The sequence below is a fragment of the Clarias gariepinus genome, chromosome 8 (genome assembly GCF_024256425.1).
Source record: "Clarias gariepinus isolate MV-2021 ecotype Netherlands chromosome 8, CGAR_prim_01v2, whole genome shotgun sequence".
NCBI classification, from domain to species: domain Eukaryota; kingdom Metazoa; phylum Chordata; class Actinopteri; order Siluriformes; family Clariidae; genus Clarias; species Clarias gariepinus.
Genome location: NC_071107.1, coordinates 37,550,001 through 37,573,221, shown reverse-complemented (window position 1 = coordinate 37,573,221; position 23,221 = coordinate 37,550,001). Strand labels below are relative to the sequence as shown.

Sequence of the window (23,221 nt, the reverse complement as noted above, 5' to 3'; positions counted from 1 at the left end):
GTGTGTGAGTCGGTATGAAGCAGGCGGTGACGGCGGAACAGATCGCGCGCTGGTGTCTCGGAGCCCAGTTCGCTAATGTCCGCATCAGTGAGGAGCCGAGACCCGGGGACACACACCGGCCCGGGGAGGAGCGGCGGGAGGAGCGGCGGAGGTGCGGAGGGACGGACACTGCACAACACCTCAGGCCCGAGACCCCGAGTATTAACGCTAATGTTACACCAAGTGTTGGCGGGAGAGCCGCTCCAGTCCGCGCATGCGCAGTGCTGATTAGAATAATATTAACATTCTGGTCATTTTATTTTAATGTAGAACGATGAACTCACTTCTCAGTAGATTATTGACTTTAGTTGAGGGATGTGACGGAATGTCATTTAGCTTCCCTGGCTAATTAGAACCGCTAGTTTAATCGCTGAATCATTCGGCTCTGCGCATGCGCGATGAGAGAGCTAATAGCAGTTCATCTCATTTGCATAATCAGCAGGTCAGCACCTGTTCTCTAGGATTCATCTAAACTATTATCTACAGTGAAGTTACATGTTCAAGTTTAAATCCTTCAATGATCTTAATTGTCATTCAAATTAAATTTGGTCATTTTAGATTTTACATGAATAAATGGACAGAAAAAAAATACTTAAGCAACAGTTTTACAGCTCATATGCTTTTAGGGACGCACGATGGGTCACTTCCATCTGTATCATGTGTATAACATAAAAAAAAAATTACATCAACACAAATACTGTGTTTTGGCCATTAACATTTTAATAATAAAAACAAAACCAATGTTAATATAGTAATACATTTTAGCTAAACATATATTTAAATATGTTTGGTACTGCATCACTTAATATTTATTACTTTATTCATATTTGCCATAAATAGAACTTTAATCCACGAAAGGTGAACTTTAATCCAGTATATATTTTACATTTTATTTATTTTTTATTGTGAATGAGTCAAAACTGTTCTTACCCTGACGTCTAAAATACAGTTTAAAATAACTAATTTTAGATAAAATCTCATTCAGGAACTTCAGCACATTTCCAGAGTGTAAAAAGATGTGGAAATGTGCTGAAGCTCCTGAATGAGATTTTATCCAAACATCCTTCTGCTTGGGTGAGCTCACAGACGCCCCTGATTGGCTGTAGAGTCGTGATTAATGTGGGAGCGCGAGTACCTCTCATCCCTCCCCTCTGAGAGAGCTCGGCCAATCAGCTCTCTCTAGACCTCCGGCTGTGAGAGATTACAGCATCACCCGGGAATTGAACTCGCGAGCACTTTACCACTGTGCCACTCGGTGGCCATATAAACATTTTTGTTTAACAAAGTGTTAATGTGAAACTCTGTGTGTGTGTTCCAGTGTCAGCCTCAGAACCCCAGAGAAGGATGGATCAGAGGGAGGAGTCCAGAGAAAAAAGAAGTCTGACCTCCTCCTCGGTGAGAGCAGTTTCATTAGGTTTTTTCAGTCTGCGATCGTCGTGTCACAGATTTAATCATACACACTTTTATTGAGTGTAAAACTTGTTTATAAAATAAACGCTTTACAGATTGAGCTCAACATTCACGCTCAAGGGACGAAATCCTGTTCTGTTAAAAATAAGTTAAATGGCCGTGCCAAAACGTGCACAAAGTTCCTCTAATGTCCACAAATGTGAGTCGATCCCCACAGAGCCTCATATTAAACACCTGCACAAGTTTACACCAGAAATTCACAGCCTGGTACAATCATCAGTTAAAGTTATAATAAAACGGTAAAATCATGCATAGTTAGGGGTGTGCTCTTTAGATGACCTGTGGGTGGCGCTACAGACGGTTTGTCCAGTTCTTTTTATGCAGTCAGTGTTTGCATTGTGTCCTTGATGTGACCTCTGACCTTTGAGCTTAAATTCTAGGCACCGGGGTCACTCCCCCTCCTCTCGCCAGCTACGAGTATCCAACACTCCCCATCACTAAGAACAGACAGGAGGTGCGTGGGTCCACACACACACACACACACACACACACACACACACACACACACACACACACACACACACACGCTAAATCTACACTATCACCCGTACATTCAGGTTATCAGAAGACAGTGTATTTACTGTGTGTGTGTGTGTGTGTAGTTGATCTCCCTGATTGAGAATAACTCTGTGGTGATAATCCGGGGGGCGACAGGCAGTGGGAAGACCACCCAGCTGCCCCAGTTCATTCTGGATTACTACATGGAGAAGGGCGCCCCCTGCAACGTGGTGGTCACACAGCCGCGCAAGATCGGAGCTAGCAGCATCGCACGCTGGGTCGCCCAGGAGCGCAGGTGTACACTCGGCAGCGTGGTGGGGTATCAGGTATACACACACACACACACACACACACTTCTCTGCCACTTCTCCTCTCACTTTTTTCCTTATTCTTTATTTTTTTCTTGTCTTTGATCCTCTGTCTGTTTACATCCTCCCTCTCTTCTTCTCTTTCTGATTTCTTAATTCCACCTTCCCTTTTCTCATCCCATTTCCTTTGCCAATACTTTCTTGTCTTCTCATGTGTGTGTGTGTGTGTGTGTGTGTGTAGGTGGGCTTGGAGAAGATGGCCACAGAACACACTCGGCTGATCTACATGACCACAGGAGTTCTTCTCCAGAAACTGGTGGGAGCCAAGAGCCTAATCGAGTTCACACACATCTTTATAGACGAGGTAACGCGCACACGCGCACACACACACACATATATACACACACACACAGTATTCATGATGGAGTGTGTGTTTTAGGTGCATGAGCGGACAGAGGAGCTGGACTTCCTTCTGTTGTTGGTTAGAAAACTGCTGCACTCCAACTCACGCTTTGTTAAGGTACGCGCGCACACACACACACACATTTGGTTAACTGTGTCTAACCTGCAGGTGATCATCTCTTTGTCTCTCTCTCTCTCTCCTGCAGGTGATCCTGATGTCGGCTACGATTAACTGTGCTGAGTTTGCCGAATACTTCGGTACTCCGATCAGGAACTGGATAAACCCGGCGTATGTGTTTGAGGTGGAGGGAGCGCCGTACACCGTCGAGGAGTTTTACCTCGATGACCTCAGAACCATCCTGCCTTTTAGGGTGAGTGAGTGAGTTACAGACGTACGAGTGTGTGTCGTGTTGTGTACAGGTATAATATCGCGGTACACCTGTATACTGATGTATTGTCACACCGCTAGTGTTTGTGTACTTTTGTGTACTTAATTACAGGAGTGAACAATAATGACTCAAGTTATTCATATAGTGAGATTAACATGGTGTGTGTGTGTGTGTGTGTGTGTGTGTGTCAGGTGGACATGTCCCACCCCGATGCGCCCTACATTACAGTAGAAATGTATAATGTTGCCGTGAGTCTCGTTCAGAATTTTGATGAGATGGAGATCAAAGAGCAAAGGTCAGCTTTCACACGACCCACATCAGAGTTCACGATCATTTAGTTTTTAAATACTTTATTCATTTTGTGATCGGCTGAAAAAAAAAAATCGCTTTTTATGCAACATGAAATGTAAACAATCAACAACACGAGTTACACGATGTTTAAATGGATATTAGATGCAATTATTAGTTTTAAATACATTAAAACATGTAAGAAATAGAGCGGCAGAATTAAATCAGACTGTAAACTGCTGCTGCTGAAATAAACTGAGAATCACAATGTCCAGGAATCTGATCACATCTAATCTAATCTACAGCCTGCACGCGATCAACATGTCTGAGCTAGAATTACTTTCAGTTTTCATCAGAGTGTGTGTGTGTGTGTGTGTTGGACAGTATTTCGGAGCAGGATGGTGGTACGTCTCTCCCAGACAGAGGGAGTGTGTTGATGTTTCTCCCCGGACTCGCTGAGATTCAGTACATGCAGGAAGCTCTCGCTAAACTGGTGCGCCAAAGGTGAGAGGGTCCGATTTACTCCGACCCGACTAGAATTATATACGATCTATATTTATTTAATCACCTGGAGTCTTTACACAGACCTGGATTAATCACAATCACAATCACACAGCTTTTTATGTGTGTATATTTGTGTGTGTCAGGTTGCAGGTGTATCCTCTCCACTCCACTGTCACTCTGGAGGAGCAAAATGGGGTGTTTTTGGTACCTGCACCTGGGTATAGGAAGGTAACACACACACACACACACACACACTTACCTGTACACATTTTAATTCTGCATTTCTGCCCTTGTACTGTACAGTTCAGTTTTTTCCAACTCAAGAAATGTTTTGCCTATTTAAACATACTGGTGTGTGTGTGTGTGTGTGTGTGTGTGTGTTTTGACAGATCATCCTGTCCACCAATATAGCGGAGAGTTCAGTCACAGTGCCTGATGTCAAATATGGTGCGTCTTTGTTTGTGTGTGATGTTTTATGATGTACTGGTTTGGACTACAATGAAACTAAACACTAGAATTCGAATATGCTCGCTAGAGGGTGTGTGTGTGTGTGTGTGTGTGTGTGTGTGTGTGTGTGTGTGTGTGTGTGTGTGTGTGTGTGTGTGCGTGTGTGTGTGTGCGCCCCACAGTGATTGACTTCTGCTTGGTACGCCACCTGGTGTGTGATAAGGAGACAAATTACCAGTCTCTCCGTCTCACCTGGGCATCCAAGACCAACTGTAACCAGCGACGAGGTGAAATTAACATCTATATTAATGACTTGATATTTTATTCATCACCGTCTACTTGAGAATGACTCGTACCCCCCACCCCCCATTCCCCCCCCTCTCAGGTCGCGCAGGTCGTGTGTCTAAAGGGTTTTGTTATCGCTTGGTCACTAGAAACTTCTGGGACAGTGAGATTCCGGAGTACACCGTTCCTCAGATGCTGGTGAGACGAGCGCTCTCGGGTCACGCCGCACAAATTATTAGCACCCCTATCAGTGTTGTTAATACGGCCACAAACATATGATTGATGATGATCTGATTATTCTGATTCACACACACTCACATTCCATACAAACTTCTTCTGACTGTGTGAAGCTGCTTTGCGACAATGACAATTGTTAAAAACGCTTTACAAATACAAATTTTATTGAATTCTTGTTATTGTGTGTGTGTGTGTGTGTGTTTGTACACAGCGGTCGCCTTTAGCCAGTACCTTGTTAAAAGTGAAGTTGTTGGACATGGGTGATCCCCGCTCCGTGCTCTCCACCGCGCTCACACCCCCGAACCTGGACGACATTGAGAGGACCGTCCTGCAGCTCAAAGAGGTCAGGGGTTCAAAGTCACCTCTGTTTGGCTCCCACACACACACACACACACACTAAAGTTAAATTTCTGTGTGTAATCACAAATGAGGTAATAGCCAGTTCTAACGTGTGTGTGTGTGTGTGTGTGTGTGTGTGTGTGAGAGAGCAGATGGGCGCGCTCTCGGTGTGTAGCAGCAGTACGACGCAGTTTGATGGTAATTTAACGTTTCTTGGTCGGGTTCTTGCACACCTGCCCTTGGATCTGTACTTCGGGAAGCTCATCGTCCTCGGACACGTCTTCGGCTGCCTGGAGGAGTGTGTCATCATTGGTAATGCTGTGCGCACGTGTGTGTGTGTGTGTGTGTGAGTGTGAAAGTGCGAGATTTAATAGTTTTTTATTAATTTTTTAATAGTTTTAGTTTTAATATAATTCAGCACACAATCAGTGCTCCCTCTCTCTCTCTCTCACCCTCACCCTCTCTCCCTCTCCCTCTCTCTCTCTCACCTTCTCTGTCTCTCCCTCTCTCTCTCTGTCTCTCTCCCTCTCTCTCTCTCTCTCTCTCTGTCTGTCTCTCTCTCTCCCTCTCTCTCTCTCTCTCTCTCTCTCTCTCTCTCTCTCTTTCTCTCAGCTGCCTCTCTCTCTCTGAAGAGTTTTTTTGTAAGCTCGTCTCTGCAGCCACTTCCAGGTTACCGGTGAGTTTAGTTTTTTATTTATTGTTTTTTCGTTTATGTAGTGGTGGTATATTTGTGTCTGATCCTGACCGTTCCTGTGTGTGTGTGTGTGTGTGTGTGTGTGTGTGTGTGTGTGTTCTATCAGGAGTAAGCTGTCATTCGCTCAGGGCGTGCCCAGTGACCCCATTGCCTTTGTTAACGCCTTTAAGGTATGCCTTATTTTGATGAAGTGTTGATGAACCCTGTGGTTAATGTCTGACCCTGAGACCCGGCAGGGGGTTTGGTCAAGTCCTCGTTCACTCTGTTTATCATACGTATCCTGGAATCCGTCTCCGTCTGCAGTACACGTGGGGCTGTGGTCATGTTGGCAGTGTAACGTCAGGCTTTGAGTGTGTTCTAGTGTTCACCTCGGCATTAATCTGTGCCCCAATACACACCGTTCTGAGGCGTCATCTCCCTCCCAGTACTCGCTTACAAAACCTCACACTAAATCATCTTATTGCTTTTTATGTGTGTGTTTTAGGCCTGGTACACATCGAGAGCCAAAGGAGAGCTTAGACACCCGAAGGTGAGTGTGTGTGTGTGTTCTCTGTGTGTAGTGTACAGATACAGTACTCACTGTAAGGCAGAACTCAATAGGAACCGCCCCGAGAGAGGACACGCTAATAAGGACAGGAAGTGATGACCAAATAAGGAAATGGGTAAAACATGTATAGAGCATGTATACAGGAGGGATGAGAGCCGAGAGCTTGTGATGATGATGATGATGATGATGAGTTGTAACATGATCTGTTATGGATATAAATAAAGAGGTTAGTCTGGGATTGATGGTCGTGTGTTTACTTCCAGAAATAATAGTGTGTGTGTGTGTGTGTGTGTGTGTGTGTGTGTTTTCAGGATGAGCTGCAGTGGGGAAAAGAGAACTGCATTCAGATCAAACGGATACGAGAGGTTAGAAATCACACACTGACTCATCAGCCTTTCATTACACACGTTTATACACACATCTGTAACCACATGTGGATGTGTACACTATAGGGGGGTTAGTGATTTTTCATAAGGACTTTAATAAGGCCAATAATAATCTTTTGGAATTTTGTGAATTAATCTGAGAAAGAGAGTTTGGACACGGGCAATTATTTAATCACAAAGCTTTAGTACCAGTAACATGCGCATACATACTCTAGATTTTTTTTGTCAGTAATAACTTTTTTTTCTTCTGCTGCACATTTCAGGCCAGTAGGTGGCAGTAATGTACAGCCGACCCCCGAAATTGCATTTCATTCAAAATTTCAAACTCAGCTTAATACATTACTCCTGAAAAAAAAAAAAAAGAAATTGAAGGTGAACCCGTGTACTGTTGTGTCTATCACTAGAATGTCTAATGCCCATCTTACCCCTATATGTACTGAACGACTGAGGTCACGAACTCTGAACCGCGACTTTGTTTGGGGTCGACTGTACACACATTAAAACGTCTGAATCGATACGAAATAGAAAAATGACCAACACAAGCTCAATTAAATTTAGTTGTTGATTTAATTGCACAGCTCCAGTATACATCTATACACACCCACGTCTCTACACATACTTTGTGTGTGTGTTACAGGTGGCCGAGTTGTTTGAGGATCTGAAGAACCGTGTGTCGCAGTTCAATATGCACATCCCCGAAACGTCCTCTCCCTTAGATTACACCAGCACACATACACAGCGATTCATACTGCAGGTAACACACACACACACACACACACACACACACACATACACACACACACACTAATGAAACGGGTCTAGTTTAACTTGTGAAGAGCTTTGTTTCATGTTTAGGTGAAACTCTGTGGTCATATTTCTCAAGCTGTCGAACTGAACGCAAAAATAAAATCAATAAGTTTAAAGTGGTCTCTCCCCGTCTCCATGACGACAAAGTCCAACATGTGTGGCTTATTCCTGCTAGCGATCTGTTGTTATTAATTATTGTTTATCGGTCTGGTGTTCAGGTGGCAATAGCAGGAGCGTTTTATCCAAACTACTTCCTCCAGGGGCCCGTGGACGAGGAGCTCGTCTGCAAGGAACTCTCAGGGAACGACCCCAGGACCACCGTAATGGTATTTACTCAACTTCAGGGTATTCGTAGTAGTAATAAGCATTTCACTGTGTATGACTGTGTCTGTGACAAATAAAATTTGAATTTGATTTATTAATAATAATAAGTTGTAGTGGTAAAAGAATCTGTCTCTCTCTCTCTCTGTGTCCCTCAGGTGCGTAATCTCCCTCCGTTTGCGTTCTTGTACTATAAACAGCTCCAATCTCTCTTCAGACAGTGTGGTCCGGTCAAGTCCATCACCTACGACAACTCCAGGTAGAACACCGTATGTGTGTCTGTTGTGATTATGCATATGTTTATGGTGTGTGTGTGTGTGTCTCAGGGCGTATGTAGAATTCTACTGTTCGTCCCCGAGTTCCGGCGTTCTCCCAGAGGTCTCTCTGTCTCTCCTCCTCGCTCAGCAAAGACTTCCTCTCCATCTCAACATTCATCCTGTAGAGGAGGTGGAAGCTCGGGCAGGAGGGCGCTGTATCTCACACCTCAGATATGCACGGTATGGGTGTACACACACACACACACACACACACACACACACACACACACACATACACATACGGACAGCACAGAAAACAAGAGCATCATCAAATCCTATCGTAAGGTAAGTTCAGATCGCTTCTTAGGCTGCCATGGTTACATTTAAAGTGGACGTAGTCATGTGACCACATCCCTTCGATGGTGTGATGTGTAGATGATACGCTGTACATTACCAGTTCTTTATCTTCTCTTTTAGGGTGAATGTGGATTTTCAGACGCAGTGTGTGAGCCCCGTCGGCGCTCTGAGCAGCTGCTACGATCCAGAGGAACTCCCGTCCAAATGCGTCTTCATCGTCAACATCACAGAGGTGTCCGATACACCTTTGTTGTCTTTCACTGCGCAAACTATATATATAAAATGAATAAAAATATGAAAAAAATATATATATATATATACACACACTACCGTTCAAAAGTTTGAGGTCACTTTCTAACTCCATGATGGTTCCTGATTTTTATTTCTTTCTACATTGTAAAGGAATGCTGAAGGCGTCCAAAAAATGCATTAATCTCCTTCGAACAGTTAATGGTGAGATGTTTCTGCTACTTCTGCTCTGTAAAGACTTCATAACGCCTCTAATCTGAGGTGCTGGTTGTTAATTAGTCATTTTTCAGGCTGATAACTCTAAATGAACTTCTCGTCTGTGACAGAGGTAGGTTTTGGTCTCGCCCTCCTGGGACGGCCTTCATGAGAGCCAGTTTCATTATGGTGCTCGACGGATTTTGCAAATGCACTTGACAATACTGTTCTTGCAAGAACTATTACAGAAAGGCCGACCTCTGTGTCTTAAAATAACAACTAACTCTTGTTTTTCTTGTTGTTAGATAATTACCTAATTCCATATGTGTTATTTTATAGTTTTGAAATCCCCAGTATTGTTGGAGAATGTAGAAAATAAATCACTAAACAAAAACAAAGAAATTTGCAAGTGACCCCAAACTTTTGAACGGTAGTGTATATGTGTGTTTTTTATATATATATATTTATATATATATATATGCAGGAGCTCGTGTGTGTGTGTGTGTGCAGGTCATTGAAGTGGGGCACTTCTGGGGGTTCCAGGCTGATGAGACGAGTCTGGAGAAACAGAGGAGAATGACGGGGGCCATTAAGGAGCGCGAGCTCCGCCCACTTCCCGTGTCACTCTATCCAAATCTTCTGTGTCTCGCCCCTTTCTCTGAGACACAGACTGAACCATATAAATATTACAGAGCCAAAATACTGCACGTCAGGGGGAGTAACGTGGAGGTAACACACACACACATAAATCTACACATACTAAAGTATCTCCATGGCAAAGAATGAAGTGGTTAAAGGTAAATTTTATGTTATTTTTGTATTTTAAGTAAGTCTGTAACGAAGCTGTGTTTGTGTGCGTGCACAGGTGTTCTTTGTGGACTTTGGAAACACCTCCAAGGTTCCCTGTAACTCTCTAAGGGAACTTCCTGCTGATCTGCAAGCTCTGCCCTTTCAGGTATTGTCTCCATGGCAACCATTTAGCTAAATTTAAACACCCTAATACAGCATTAATAAAAAAATGCTGTGTGTGTGTGTGTGTTCAGGCTCAGGAGTTCAGAGTGGCGTGCTTGGTTCCGTCGGCGAGGTCTGTGATCCTGGGAGGCCGCTGGAGCAGTCAGGCTCGCAACCGCTTCATCACGCTAGTGTGCGGCCGCTCGCTCATCGTCACTCTCTACTCCATCCTGCATGGTGTTATGCGCGTCCATGTCCACGTCTCCACGGACACGGGGGACGTCAGCGTTGTAGATCTGCTCGTACAAGAAGGCCACGCCCGACTCGCACCCGAGAGCTCGGAAAGCAAGGTAACTACAGGACGAACAGAGAAGTGTTTATTCGGAAGCTCGTGTTGAGGCCGAGGTTATGGAATGTGAAAATGTGGAATCAGAAATGACCGAAAAAATCAATTATTTCTTAATTCGAAAAATCTCGAGAACTTCAGAAAGCTTTGATGATACAAATCCAAAACATTGTTGCAGTAATGTTACTGTCCGTTTTATTTTTATTAATTAAAAATTTATTAGATTAGATAAAAAAAATGAAAAGCACAAATCATCAGGAAATGAGCGACCATCCGAGATGCGCGTGAATGCAGCAACTAACGTTACACTCGCTCTGATGGCAGCAGGAGGTCTACCGCTATCTTAGCTTGATAAATTTAAGAACTTTCGTTAAAATGCTTAAAACTAAACGGTCGAAAGTGTGGCTATATTTCACAAGAAAGGATTCCGACACCACGACGTGCAGCGAATGTTTTACAGCAGTAAAGAGGGAAACATGTCAAATCTAATGAACCAGTTGAGGGCACACGGAATAAACTTAAAAGCGGAGGGAGACACATGTTTGACAGCCTGTGGACAAGTGCTGGTACTATCGGTGTGGACGACCTCAGCCCCAGTCAAACCAACCGTAGCAAAAAGGAGTCGATTATGATGACAGCAGCCTTTCTGCAGGTTAGTCGTAGGCTAATGTAATGTTAACTGCAAAATGCAAATCTTGCATTTATGCTAACAAATGGTCAAACGATTTATAAAATACTAATGTAACATGGATTCTGTTTATAATTATGGCTTTTCAGCTAGTACTAGTAGCACTACAACACTGACCAATTTTAACGTTGCAAAAAAGGCTAATTTAACTAAGAAGAATTTTTTAAAACAATTTTGTTCAATAAAAATGTATTCTTAAGTCATCACCCATCATTTTGTGGCTTTTGTAAAGTATCGTAGTTTAGGCACCGTTTTGGCACCGGTATCGAAAAAAACCCAAACGATACCCAACCCTAGTGCTGGCGCAGTTACACGTGTAAAATGACGTCCAAACTGATAGCAGATTGTACGCGAGTTGAAGTCTGTCTGTTTGTCTGTCTATATGCATGCTCACCCGCGCCCCCTCATTGTAGCAGTCACATGAGTTCCTGACGACCCTGTATGACGAGCTGGAGAGGGGAACCTTCACTCCAAGCTCCATCAGCAGCTCCTGGAAAAAACGCTTAGAGGAAGACAAGCGTCTCATTGACTCCCTGCTGCTGTCTTTCTCTAAATCCAGCCACAGCAAGTGCAAGGTTCTTTTACTGCACCATCATACACACGTGCGCACACAGACACACACACATTTTCATCATTCTCATCATCACTGTTGCTCCTCTGTAGATTAAAGTTCACGGCCCTTACAGTCCTTATATGGTCACGTTCCACAGCATGAGTGGGACCTCACAGTGCAGGTGAGACATGTGCATCTCTCTCTCTCTCGCTCAAATACACACACACACACACACACACACACACACACACACACACACTAGGCTTTTTTTAATTGTTGCTGTTTGTGTGTTCGTAGGTCAGTTAATATTGACCGAAACAGCATTAACTCTGTTCTGGTGAACGACCGTCCACACGACCAACACGACAGGATGCTGGTGGCCGGGTCTGTCTCTCTCAGTGCCTCAGGTACCTGTCTGTCTGTCTGTCTGTCTGTCTCAGTGCCTCAGGTACCTGTCTGTCTGTCTGTCTCAGTGCCTCAGGTACCTGTCTGTCTGTCTGTCTTAGTGCCTCAGGTAGCTGTCTGTCTGTCTGTCTTAGTGCCTCAGGTAGCTGTCTGTCTGTCTCTCTCAGTGCCTCAGGTACCTGTCTGTCTGTCTGTCTGTCTGTCTGTCTGTCTGTCTGTCTCAGTGCCTCAGGTACCTGTCTGTCTGTCTGTCTCAGTGCCTCAGGTACCTGTCTGTCTGTCTGTCTTAGTGCCTCAGGTAGCTGTCTGTCTGTCTGTCTCAGTGCCTCAGGTACCTGTCTCTCTCTCTCAGTGCCTCAGGTACCTGTCTGTCTGTCTGTCTGTCTGTCTGTCTCTCTCAGTGCCTCAGGTACCTGTCTGTCTCAGTGCCTCAGATACCCGTCTGTCTCTCTCAGTGCCTCAGGTACCTGTCTGTCTGTCTGTCTCAGTGCCTCAGGTACCTGTCTGTCTGTCTGTCTCAGTGCCTCAGGTACCTGTCTGTCTGTCTGTCTCAGTGCCTCAGGTACCTGTCTCTCTCTCTCAGTGCCTCAGGTACCTGTCTGTCTGTCTGTCTGTCTCTCTCAGTGCCTCAGGTACCTGTCTCTCTCTCTCAGTGCCTCAGGTACCTGTCTGTCTGTCTGTCTGTCTCTCTCAGTGCCTCAGGTACCTGTCTGTCTCAGTGCCTCAGGTACCCGTCTGTCTCTCTCAGTGCCTCAGGTACCTGTCTGTCTGTCTGTCTGTCTGTCTGTCTGTCTGTCTGTCTCAGTGCCTCAGGTACCTGTCTGTCTGTCTGTCTCAGTGCCTCAGGTACCTGTCTGTCTGTCTGTCTGTCTCAGTGCCTCAGGTACCTGTCTCTCTCTCTCAGTGCCTCAGGTACCTGTCTGTCTGTCTGTCTGTCTTAGTGCCTCAGGTACCTGTCTGTCTGTCTCAGTGCCTCAGGTACCCGTCTCTCTCTCTCTTTCTCTCAGTGCCTCAGGTACCCGTCTCTCTCTCTCTTTCTCTCAGTGCCTCAGGTACCCGTCTGTCTGTCTCTCTCAGTGCCTCAGGTACCCGTCTGTCTGTCTCTCTCAGTGCCTCAGGTACCCGTCTGTCTGTCTCTCTCAGTGCCTCGGGTACCCGTCTGTCTGTCTCTCTCAGTGCCTCGGGTACCCGTCTGTCTGTCTGTCTCAGTGCCTCGGGTACCTGTCTGTCTGTCTGTCTGTCTCAGTGCCTCAGGTACCTGTCTCTCTCTCTCAGTGCCTCAGGTACCTGTCTGTCTGTCTGTCTGTCTCTCTCAGTGCCTCAGGTACCCGTCTGTCTGTCTCAGTGCCTCAGGTACCCGTCTGTCTGTCTCTCTCAGTGCCTCGGTTACCCGTCTGTCTGTCTCTCTCAGTGCCTCGGGTACCCGTCTGTCTGTCTCCCCCGGGGCCTCGGGTACCCGTCTGTCTGTCTCCCCCGGGGCCTCGGGTACCCGTCTGTCTGTCTCCCCCGGGGCCTCGGGTACCCGTCTGTCTGTCTCCCCCGGGGCCTCGGGTACCCGTCTGTCTGTCTCCCCCGGGGCCTCGGGTACCCGTCTGTCTGTCTCCCCCGGGGCCTCGGGTACCCGTCTGTCTGTCTCCTCCGGGGCCTCGGGTACCCGTCTGTCTGTCTCCCCCGGGGCCTCGGGTACCCGTCTGTCTGTCTCTCTCAGTGCCTCGGGTACCCGTCTGTCTGTCTGTCTCAGTGCCTCGGGTACCTGTCTGTCTGTCTGTCTGTCTGTCTCAGTGCCTCAGGTACCTGTCTCTCTCTCTTAGTGCCTCAGGTACCTGTCTGTCTGTCTGTCTGTCTGTCTCAGTGCCTCAGGTACCCGTCTGTCTGTCTCTCTCAGTGCCTCGGGTACCCGTCTGTCTGTCTCCCCCGGGGCCTCGGGTACCCGTCTGTCTGTCTCCCCCGGGGCCTCGGGTACCCGTCTGTCTGTCTCCCCCGGGGCCTCGGGTACCCGTCTGTCTGTCTCCCCCGGGGCCTCGGGTACCCGTCTGTCTGTCTCCCCCGGGGCCTCGGGTACCCGTCTGTCTGTCTCCCCCGGGGCCTCGGGTACCCGTCTGTCTGTCTCCCCCGGGGCCTCGGGTACCCGTCTGTCTGTCTCCCCCGGGGCCTCGGGTACCCGTCTGTCTGTCTCCCCCGGGGCCTCGGGTACCCGTCTGTCTGTCTCCCCCGGGGCCTCGGGTACCCGTCTGTCTGTCTCCCCCGGGGCCTCGGGTACCCGTCTGTCTGTCTCCCCCGGGGCCTCGGGTACCCGTCTGTCTGTCTCCCCCGGGGCCTCGGGTACCCGTCTGTCTGTCTGTCTCCCTCCATACAAACACATTTAAAATATTTTTTTTTCGTTTTTAAATGTGTGTTTGTGTGTGCGCGCGCAGGTCTGTGTATTTTGCTTAAAGAGACGGCACTGATGCCTTACATCCCCGGCCTTCCTGCCCTCATCACCATGCTGTTCACTCCTGTCATGGAGCTGCGGTTCGTCTTATTGCACAACACCTGTCTTACTCCACCACTCCCACCTGTCTCACCCCACCCCACTCCTCTTTTTCATTGTAATTCAATTACCTGTTATTCAACACCATTAGAGCGTGAGCATGTTTGCATGCATGTGTATGTATGTGTGTGTGTGTGTGTGTTACCTGCAGTATGAATCGCTGTGTATGTGTGCTGGTGTAATCTAAGGGAGTTCGTGTGTGTGTCTTGCAGCACTGATGACAATCGGACCTGCTTCACTGGAGCTCTGTGTGGTTTGGGCTCTAACTCCCATGAGGCCATTCTTCCCGAGCATGACATTGAGATGGCCTTTGATGTGAGGGTTGATGTTGATGACATCACAGAGGTGATTTGCTGTGTGCGCGTGTGTGAGCACACACTTTTACTCAAACATGCTAGCTGATATTCGTATATTAGGATTTTCACCTTTGTTGACTGTGTTGATGTGTGTGTGTGTCTGTTTTCCAGATAAACGCACTGAGAGCAGCCATGAACCGTTTGGTGTGTGAGGGTCCGAACGGTCTCCTCCATCTCGGCCCGGAGAGAATCCGCACGCTGCAGGACGACGCTCGAGAGCGACTGATCAGGTCTGTGTCATGCTGCTGTGCTGCAGTAATATCAGCAGGGGGCGCCAGAGGCAGGATGAGTAGACTTAAATTAAACACCCAGCGCATTGACATGTTCTACAGCCAGATCTCTCCGTTTTGTGGTTTTAATTGTTGTATCGAAAAAAGAAAAGAATTACTCTGAAAAGATGTAATAGTAACGTGTGTGTGTGTGTTTGTTTCAGACTGTTCTGTAAAACCCCCTCCAGGGAAGACTGTTCTCCGGTTTACTTCACTAACCCTAAAAAATGGAACCAGGTAACACACCTGTACATTATCTCTTATATAATTAATGCAACACTGAACACACACTATATGTACATTGTGTACTTTTTATTAAATAAATAGTTCCATGAAAATGCATCTTACTAATTTAGATTTTGTTAATAATACGTGTGTGTGTGTGTGTGTTTCAGGTCAGCCCCTCCCAGCAGATGGAGGTTTTACAGACTGGTGGCCGCAGCGTTGGTGTTTTGTTTCAGCTCCACCCTGTAACGCTGCTGAACCTGTGACAGGTTTGAGTTCTAAGGTTTATTCCAGATCAATAACTGTTCAATAAAAACCTGAGAGTTTATTAGTTTATTACACATCTGCACTGTTTTAAAGTGTTTAACTCTTTAACAAAATCAGTGTTTATTAATAAGTGTGTATGATGTGTTTACAGACGGACGAGTCACGGAGCGGTGCTGGACGCCGGCTCTCCAGGCCCGGATCTAGCAGATGATTACAGTTTTTTTTTTTGGTTTTGTTTTTCCTTAAGTCCATCATAATGTAAAATTGGTTTAATTGGGGCCACTGGTGCTCCACCAGGTTCCAGTTCATGGCAGGCCTGTTTTGTGGTTCCTTTGTTGTTCCTGACCATCAGAACCAGTTTCCTCCCGCCTGAGGAGGACTTTTCGGATCTTCTTTCAGAACTGGGTGCAGTGGCTCCACCCCTTGATATCAGGATATTTAGCACCGCTGCATTAATCAGCTGTGTGTGTGTATAACTATTATTGTGTTGAGTTAAAATAAATAAATTAAACCTCAAGTTTGGGTCAATACTGCCTGACAATCCTATTCATGGTGTGTGTGTGAGAATCGTATTTTAAAGTAATTAACACACTTCATCAGGAAGGTGTAATGTTCGTATTAACATGTTATAGTGTTAGAAGTAAGAGCTAAGAATGTTCTGGATTGTGTGTGTGTGTGTGATAGATGTTCAGTGATGTTGCTGCTGAATCTGGAACACTCGGGATGAAATCAGTTACAGTTATCATGGTGGAGAGGAAGCCGCTGTAACACACACACGCACACACACACACCACTGGTGAACTGGGTTCCAGGGAGCCTCAGGAGTCACATGACCTTAATCTGAGAGTTTGAGGATCAGGTTTGGGTTTGGACCTGCACACTCAGAACACCAGCACGGCTGTAACCGGCTGTAGGTAACCGCGGGTCCTCAGAGCCGCGCTGATGTTCAGTACAGAGACACCGTCACGCCTGTGATGTCACTTTTGTACATCAGGAATTCATAGAAAGTAACAGATAATTCACACACCGAGTGATTCAGTGTTTATTTACATCAGTAAAGATATTTCCCAAAGAAACTACAACTTGCTAGATAACGGTTGTGTGTTGCCATGGTAACTTTTGTAAAGTCCCTCTAAACAACTAACACACACCTATCTTTTGAGGCCATGGGCGCCACCTAGTGGGTGTTGTTGGAAGCCTGCAGGCACCATGAGGTTTTTTGTTTTAGTCCCTGTCTTGGGACCACTTGCTCAGTGTTTAAGCAGCAGCATTTCTCCTAATGTTTTATTAAACACTTCAAATTTCATGTAAATAATTTCAAAATAAAATGTAGACTTGTGAATTATTATTTAGGAATAATTACCAATATCTATAAAAAAAAAATCTCAGCACACACACACACACACACTGATCAGCTGTAAGATTTAACCCACCTGTCTGATATTGTATAGCTCTGATGCTAAATTCTAAACTCCAGTAATCAGCAGCAGCGCCCCCCAGTGGTGTAGTGGTTAGTGTCTGGTGTGTGATGTCCCTTAGACAAGACCATGTTTGTTGGTCCCAGCGATGGCTCTGTTTCTGCAGACTTGATCTTGCTTGAAGTCATTTATTAAAGACCAAAGTTCAACAAGCACACCTCCACCTGGTCCTGGAGTGGCGTAGTGGTCTCTACACCAGTCCCTCATGTGTGATGTCCATAGTTCGCGTCTCCATCTCTCTTGTTTCAGCTGTAGCTCAGGGTTGCGTACTGTACATGACTGTATAAAGCTCTACTATACAACGTACTTGCATGTTCTCTGGTGGCTCATGAGGATGAGTTCTGGCCCTTTACTCGGGGTTGTTGTAGTTTTGAGCCCCAGTGGAGACACGGTAGGGTTGATGCTTAGTGCAACTTTGGCTTTTATAAACAACTCAAAGAGGGATAAAGTTTAATGCAGAAGTGTTTGGGATTCGAACCAACAAACTCTCAGACCTGGGACACGAGCTGAACCACCTGAACGCTTTTTGTGTTCTAGAACTTTTCACTGACCTACAGAGAAGCAGATACAGAGTAGAACCAGGGACGTCCCACACCAGAGACTAGAACAGTAACCACACCACCACTGCAGGACAGAAGGGGAGATGTTCATTGGACTCTTTTCTCTTCAGGGATACTGAAATGAGAAACAGTAAACCTGTAAAAGAAGAAGCAAGTTCTGGTGCATGTGAGTTACAGCACGATGCTCTGATGGGTTCTTTTATGGAGCTTTTCACCTTTAAGTGCACAACCCTCAACTACACACACACACACACACACACACACTCATCGTCTATACCGCCTAATCCTGTATTCAGGGTCATTGGGGGGTGTCTGGAGCCTATCCCAGGAGGTACACCCTGGACAGGGTGCCAATCCACTGCAGGACACACACACACACACACACACACACACACACGTTGTACATTACAGCACATTTATTGGATTTTGTTCATCTGATAAATACATGAGTGCAGACAGTTACAGAGTCCACAACACTGAACTCAACACACTCCTGACTTTACAAAAGCAGAATTACATTTAACACACTTTCAAATTACTGTGTGCAAACACACACACACACACAAAATAATTCACAATATATTTATATTCATACATGTGCGCCTGTGTGTGTAAGCAGTGATTTAAGCAGTTGTACGGCGACTGAGCAGGCATGTTGTGTGTGTGTATGTTGTGTGTGCATGTTGTGTGTGTGTGTGTGTATGTGTGTGTGAGATGTTTTTGAAGCAATGCAGAATGAAAGCATAGAAAGAAAGCTAATATTATTTACTAAAGACTGACGTTCATGCGTTTAAATCTGAAGCAAACTGAGAGAAAAAGCCGCTTGTGTCGCTCGCGCGTTTACATCGTGACGGTATTAATGATTTAGCGCCGTTTGTTTCCCGCGTGTTTTGGATTTGACCGTTAATTACACCGCGTCATCTTCACCTTCTTCCTTAGCAAACTATTTATTCACAAATGAAACTTAACCGTCTGATCTGTTAGCAAAACAGAACTTGTCGCTTGTGGTGTCTGGAGACACACACACACACACACACACACACTGTCGTCTTTTAGCGGGGGGTTTGTTTCATTAATAATTATTATCGTGTGAATTTTTAGATTTTTATAAATTGTAACGTCTTTTTTTAAGGCGTGTGTCGATAACCGCCGCGATCTACACCAGGATCGTCATCGACGCCGCGGCTCATCGTCCAATCGGAACAGCTAGAGCTAATCATGTGACCAGAAGGAATTAAAATACACAACATGGCGGTGATGTCATCATCAATCCCGATAGGGTGTCAGTTAATACTCGTAGTCGCGTGTTATCGGCACACACCTTAAATACACCCCCGCTGACTTCCCCTTAGAAGTGCTCATGAAGTGTACTTGCTAGATAAAAAAAAAAAACTCTAGGATTGATGGAGACTTGCATTCTGGGTAATCTGTGCTTCTGAAGGCTGCAGTGGTGAGGGTGAGAAGCAAGAGCGTCCCGCAGCCGAGGGGGTGTGTGTGTTTGTGGGGGGGATTATTGGGGCAGGTGGGGTGGAAGTCAGCGAGGGCGTGTTCGAAAACAGGATTGGGACGCAGCCGGGCTGCCTTCGTTACTGACTACGCCGTGTTTAGGGCTTCTGGATGGAGGGATTTTATTCATCCTTCTTCTTGGCTCCAGGAACCTTCTCCCTTAGTCTGTGGAACAGGAAACAACACACACACACACACACACACACGTGTGGCTCAACTGATGGATGACAGCAGGCTCAGATTTATCACTTCATAGTGTTTGTGATTCAGTTCATACTCACTTTGTCATTACAGAGTTCACCTGCGATCTGACGAGTCCCAGGTACTGATCTATCTGCTTCTGCAGGGGGACACAGAGGGAGAGAGACAGAGGGAGAGAGACAGAGAGAGAGACAGAGCGGGAGAGACAGGGAGGGAGAGACAGAGAGAGAGAGACAGAGAGGGAGAGACAGAGTGGGAGACAGAGGGAGAGACAGAGCGAGAGACAGAGCGGGAGAGACAGGGAGGGAGAGACAGGGAGGGAGAGACAGAGAGAGAGGGAGAGAGAGAGAGACAGAGGGAGAGGGAGAGAGAGAGAGACAGAGAGGGAGAGAGACAGAGAGAGAGAGACAGAGGGAGAGAGACAGAGAGAGAGAGACAGAGAGGGAGACAGAGAGGGAGACAGAGAGGGAGAGAGGTAAAGAGAAAGGGCTGTAACTTCAAACATCAAATAAACATTATTATAAACATATGATAAACTGTTGCCATGGCAACGCTTAAACTGTTGTTTATTATTATTATTATTATTATTATTATATGCTTATTAGATTATACCTGATATTTCTCGTAGACCAGCGGCACGGTGAACACACACACCACAGCTACGGAACACACACACACACACACACACAGTGTTAGTGACCTGCAACACCTGTTACACCTAAAAGTCATCAGAATGGATTTGGGCCAGAGCAGCCTACTCCAGAACTCTGTGTGTGTGTGTGTGTGTGTGTGTGTGTGTGTGTGTGTGTGTGTGTGTGTGTGTGTGTGTGTTATCTTACCCAGAATGAGCAGAGTGAGGCCGTTAAACAGCGCGCCAACGTATGTCAGCAACCACATCAACACTGCGAACTACATACACACACACACACACACACACACACACACACATGTAGCTGTAGAAGGGTTTTGTTTGTTACTAACACGTAAACAGTCTCATGCAGGTGATGGCGGCTCTGATATCAGGATGCTGTGGTTATAGAACCAACACGAGCGCTCAGGAGCTCCATCAGGTCATGTGACCCGCGTTACCTTTAACGAGTCGACGAGGTCCTGGACGAGGAAAAGCCTGCACAGCTCCTTCACGGTGCAGTTCACATACAGCTGCACCTTCTCCACATATTTACTGATCTGCTCAGGGGAGAGAGAGATCTCCTTCTCCAGGTACGCCCTGACACACACACACACACACACACACACACACACACACACAGGTAGATGTTCAGTGGAGCTGCTGCTGAATCAGGAACTCAGTTACAGGTAACATGTACAGGAGGAGATGAAGCTGCTGTAACACACACACACACACACACACACACACACACACACACACACACGGTCTCTCACTTGAAGGGGTGTCCATCGTCAGTCTTCTGCACGGCCTGCAGGACGGACTTGTAGACTCTGAAGCTGATGGTGGTGGAGAGCGCGGCGAGGGCGAGGTACGCCATCACACTCACCACGCTGAACTGAGTCAGAGAGAAGAGCAGCAGCAGCACGCTGCCGAACAGCACCGACGTCTGCTTCATGTCCCGCCAGTGCAGCAGCTCCACCACTGTCACACACACACACACACACACACACACACATCAACAGGACACACAATGCACTGGAACCATTTTATACATTCTGAGTGCTAATTAACAAACACACTGTGTGTGTGTGTGTGTGTGCGTGTGTGTGTGTGTGCCTTGATGCACAGATATTATTTTATACAGTCCTGCCTAATGTATGTAAGTCACAGTGGGCGGAGTCTGCGCTTAGTTGAATTTATCACCCACATAATATCAACATGTTTCTGCTTGAGTTTGAGTTTATTTAATTTACACACACACACACACACACACACACACACACACGCCTCTTCTCTTTAAATCCTGCATTATAGTATTTTATTCCTGCAAAATAATCACATTCTGTTGCTTTGCAGCCTGAAATGAAGACAGACGCAGGTTTTGTTTTATCCAGCTGTATTTACTTTCACATCCAAAGGAAGATTTAACACCAACATGTCCGAATAAAACAAAAATTAAATATCAGAATCACTGATTTGGCTCGTAAACTCAATCAGTGAAGCTAATCACCTTCTCAATGACACACAAAGCCCTGCACGTCTAGACAGGATTTGTTTTTTCTTCTTGCAGAACGGCTAAATTGAGTGATTATTCGAGTTAAATGTGATGGTGACCACATCTGGGGAGAATTTGTAAAACTGCTTCAGAGTTGCTGTTGGCCTCTTGGTAGCCTTTATATATATATAAATTTAATAATTTCATAATTAAATAGACCTCACAGAGCCTCAAGGCAGTGATAAAGCCTTTGATTTTTTTGCTCCAGCATTTCATGCTGAACTAATCAAAATGACCACAGCTGATCACAGTTCAAACTCAAACGGCTTTATGTGCCATTGAGAAGGTGATTAACTTCACCTCACTGAGTTTACAAGTTATTTTTAGGAAGGGTTATCGTTAGGATGATCCTTTTCCAAATCTGTGATTCTGATTTTTTTTCTAATTGTTCTGACATGTGGGTGTTAAATCTTTCACTCACATACAGAGTAAATACAGCTGGGAAAAACTAAATGTGATTATTTTAAGGGGGGGGGGGATTCTTTATTTTTACCCACCGTATATGTTAAAAAATAAATAAATAAATAAAAAATTTCAGTCAGTTATTGAATGAAACCTTGTTCAGAGGTCCGAAGTGTTTGTGTGTGTGTGTTGTGACCAGAAGACATGGATACATGGGACGAGTCACACAGAGACCTGAGCACTGAGACAGAACTTCAAAACCAATCACATGTTCTCGAGAGTCACAACGTCCCCTGCTGATCCCCCACCTGATCAGGTGTGTTCAGTCAGTTAGAAGCTCAGACCTCCCTTCACACGCCCCCCCACCCCCCCACACACACACACACTGTAGAGTAATCTGACCGCTTGTTGCAACTGTACAAGCAATGCACGATGTGTTTTAAAAGCTCTGCAGCGGCTAAATGACGCTCTCATGTCTCAAGAAATGCTGTGACGGATTCGGGCAGGTCTGCAGTCCAGTAAGTGCGACGTGTACCTAATAAACTGGCCACTGTGTATATATTTATATTCTTGTCCCACTTGCTATTCAATGGAGGATCTTCCACCATAAGGCTGTTACTGACACCTGGCAATGTCTCACACACACACACACACACACACACACACACACACACAGGGTTGATGAGGACGTTTGTCAATGTAAAGTGATTTTTGGGTTAGACTTTGGGTGTTTGCTTGAAACACGTTAGGATAAATATGAGTCATCATCGTCTCTGAGTACAAACCAGAGCTCTGCAATATTGTCAATACGTATCTGTCAATACGTAGCGTTTTATTAAATCCGACAACTTAAACCTCATCTTTATTCTCCTAAACACGAGCTAAGCTAACGGCTAGCAAAAGCGAGCAGTGCTAGTGCTAATGCCCTAGGAGAGACAGACAAGGTTTTGGGCCATGTGGCAGAGCGGTCAAGGTGTGAGCTCCAAAACATCTGGATTCAGTCACTATGAAAAGCTAAGATCCTGCTGCTGTGGCGACGGTTTCAATCAGCCTTCGGTGATGAAAAGAAGACAAAAAGAGAGAAAAAGAGGGAGCTGACGTCTCCTGAGTGTTTCTCCCTCCAGTCTGCTAATTTTAGCTGAAGAGGGCAGAATGAAATGTCGGCCATCTTACATCAGGCTCTATATAGCGTTAACCCTTTAGAGCCCGAGAACGGCAATGGGGTTCGAGCTCACACCCTTTCACCGCTTTGGTTCTGTAAAAGTACTCTTCATTAATA

The 23,221-nt window shown here is 45.8% G+C and overlaps 2 protein-coding genes across 4 annotated transcripts in view; one reads left to right on the top strand and one right to left on the bottom strand.

The window, feature by feature from the left end:
• tdrd9 (tudor domain containing 9) lies at positions 1-16,126 on the top strand. The gene is made up of 36 exons (XM_053502357.1): positions 1-151; positions 1,358-1,434; positions 1,890-1,963; positions 2,112-2,333; positions 2,557-2,679; positions 2,755-2,835; positions 2,924-3,088; positions 3,298-3,401; positions 3,779-3,898; positions 4,042-4,126; positions 4,288-4,345; positions 4,528-4,632; positions 4,731-4,828; positions 5,079-5,210; positions 5,359-5,518; positions 5,819-5,882; positions 6,007-6,070; positions 6,385-6,429; positions 6,759-6,812; positions 7,471-7,587; positions 7,859-7,966; positions 8,120-8,220; positions 8,288-8,458; positions 8,696-8,807; positions 9,530-9,748; positions 9,885-9,974; positions 10,063-10,320; positions 11,418-11,579; positions 11,668-11,738; positions 11,855-11,964; positions 14,377-14,473; positions 14,705-14,837; positions 14,960-15,078; positions 15,282-15,354; positions 15,513-15,611; positions 15,761-16,126. The coding sequence occupies exons 1-35, from the start codon at positions 15-17 to the stop codon at positions 15,606-15,608; spliced, it is 4,005 nt and encodes a 1,334-aa protein (XP_053358332.1). The 5' UTR covers positions 1-14; the 3' UTR covers positions 15,609-15,611; positions 15,761-16,126.
• A 1,919-nt stretch (positions 16,127-18,045) lies between these two features.
• rtn1a (reticulon 1a) overlaps positions 18,046-23,221 on the bottom strand; it is a 17,824-nt gene continuing 12,648 nt past the window's right edge. For all 3 annotated transcript variants that reach the window (XM_053502716.1, XM_053502717.1, XM_053502718.1), the window contains 6 exons: positions 20,759-20,966; positions 20,444-20,582; positions 20,194-20,263; positions 19,967-20,013; positions 19,435-19,493; positions 18,046-19,318 (listed from right to left, as the gene is read on the bottom strand). In XM_053502716.1, the coding sequence (XP_053358691.1) occupies positions 19,276-19,318; positions 19,435-19,493; positions 19,967-20,013; positions 20,194-20,263; positions 20,444-20,582; positions 20,759-20,966 (566 nt within the window). In that variant the 3' untranslated portion in view covers positions 18,046-19,275. The remainder of the gene's footprint in view (positions 19,319-19,434; positions 19,494-19,966; positions 20,014-20,193; positions 20,264-20,443; positions 20,583-20,758; positions 20,967-23,221) is intronic.

Excerpts from the sequence above, each read along its gene's own strand:
- tdrd9 (XM_053502357.1), top strand. The coding sequence starts at position 15 with ATGAAGCAGGCGGTGACGGCGGAACAGATCGCGCGCTGGTGTCTCGGA. Across the intron at positions 8,459-8,695 it reads TCACACCTCAGATATGCACG|GGTGAATGTGGATTTTCAGA; the intron begins GTATGGGTGTAC and ends CTTCTCTTTTAG. Across the intron at positions 9,749-9,884 it reads TCAGGGGGAGTAACGTGGAG|GTGTTCTTTGTGGACTTTGG; the intron begins GTAACACACACA and ends GTGCGTGCACAG.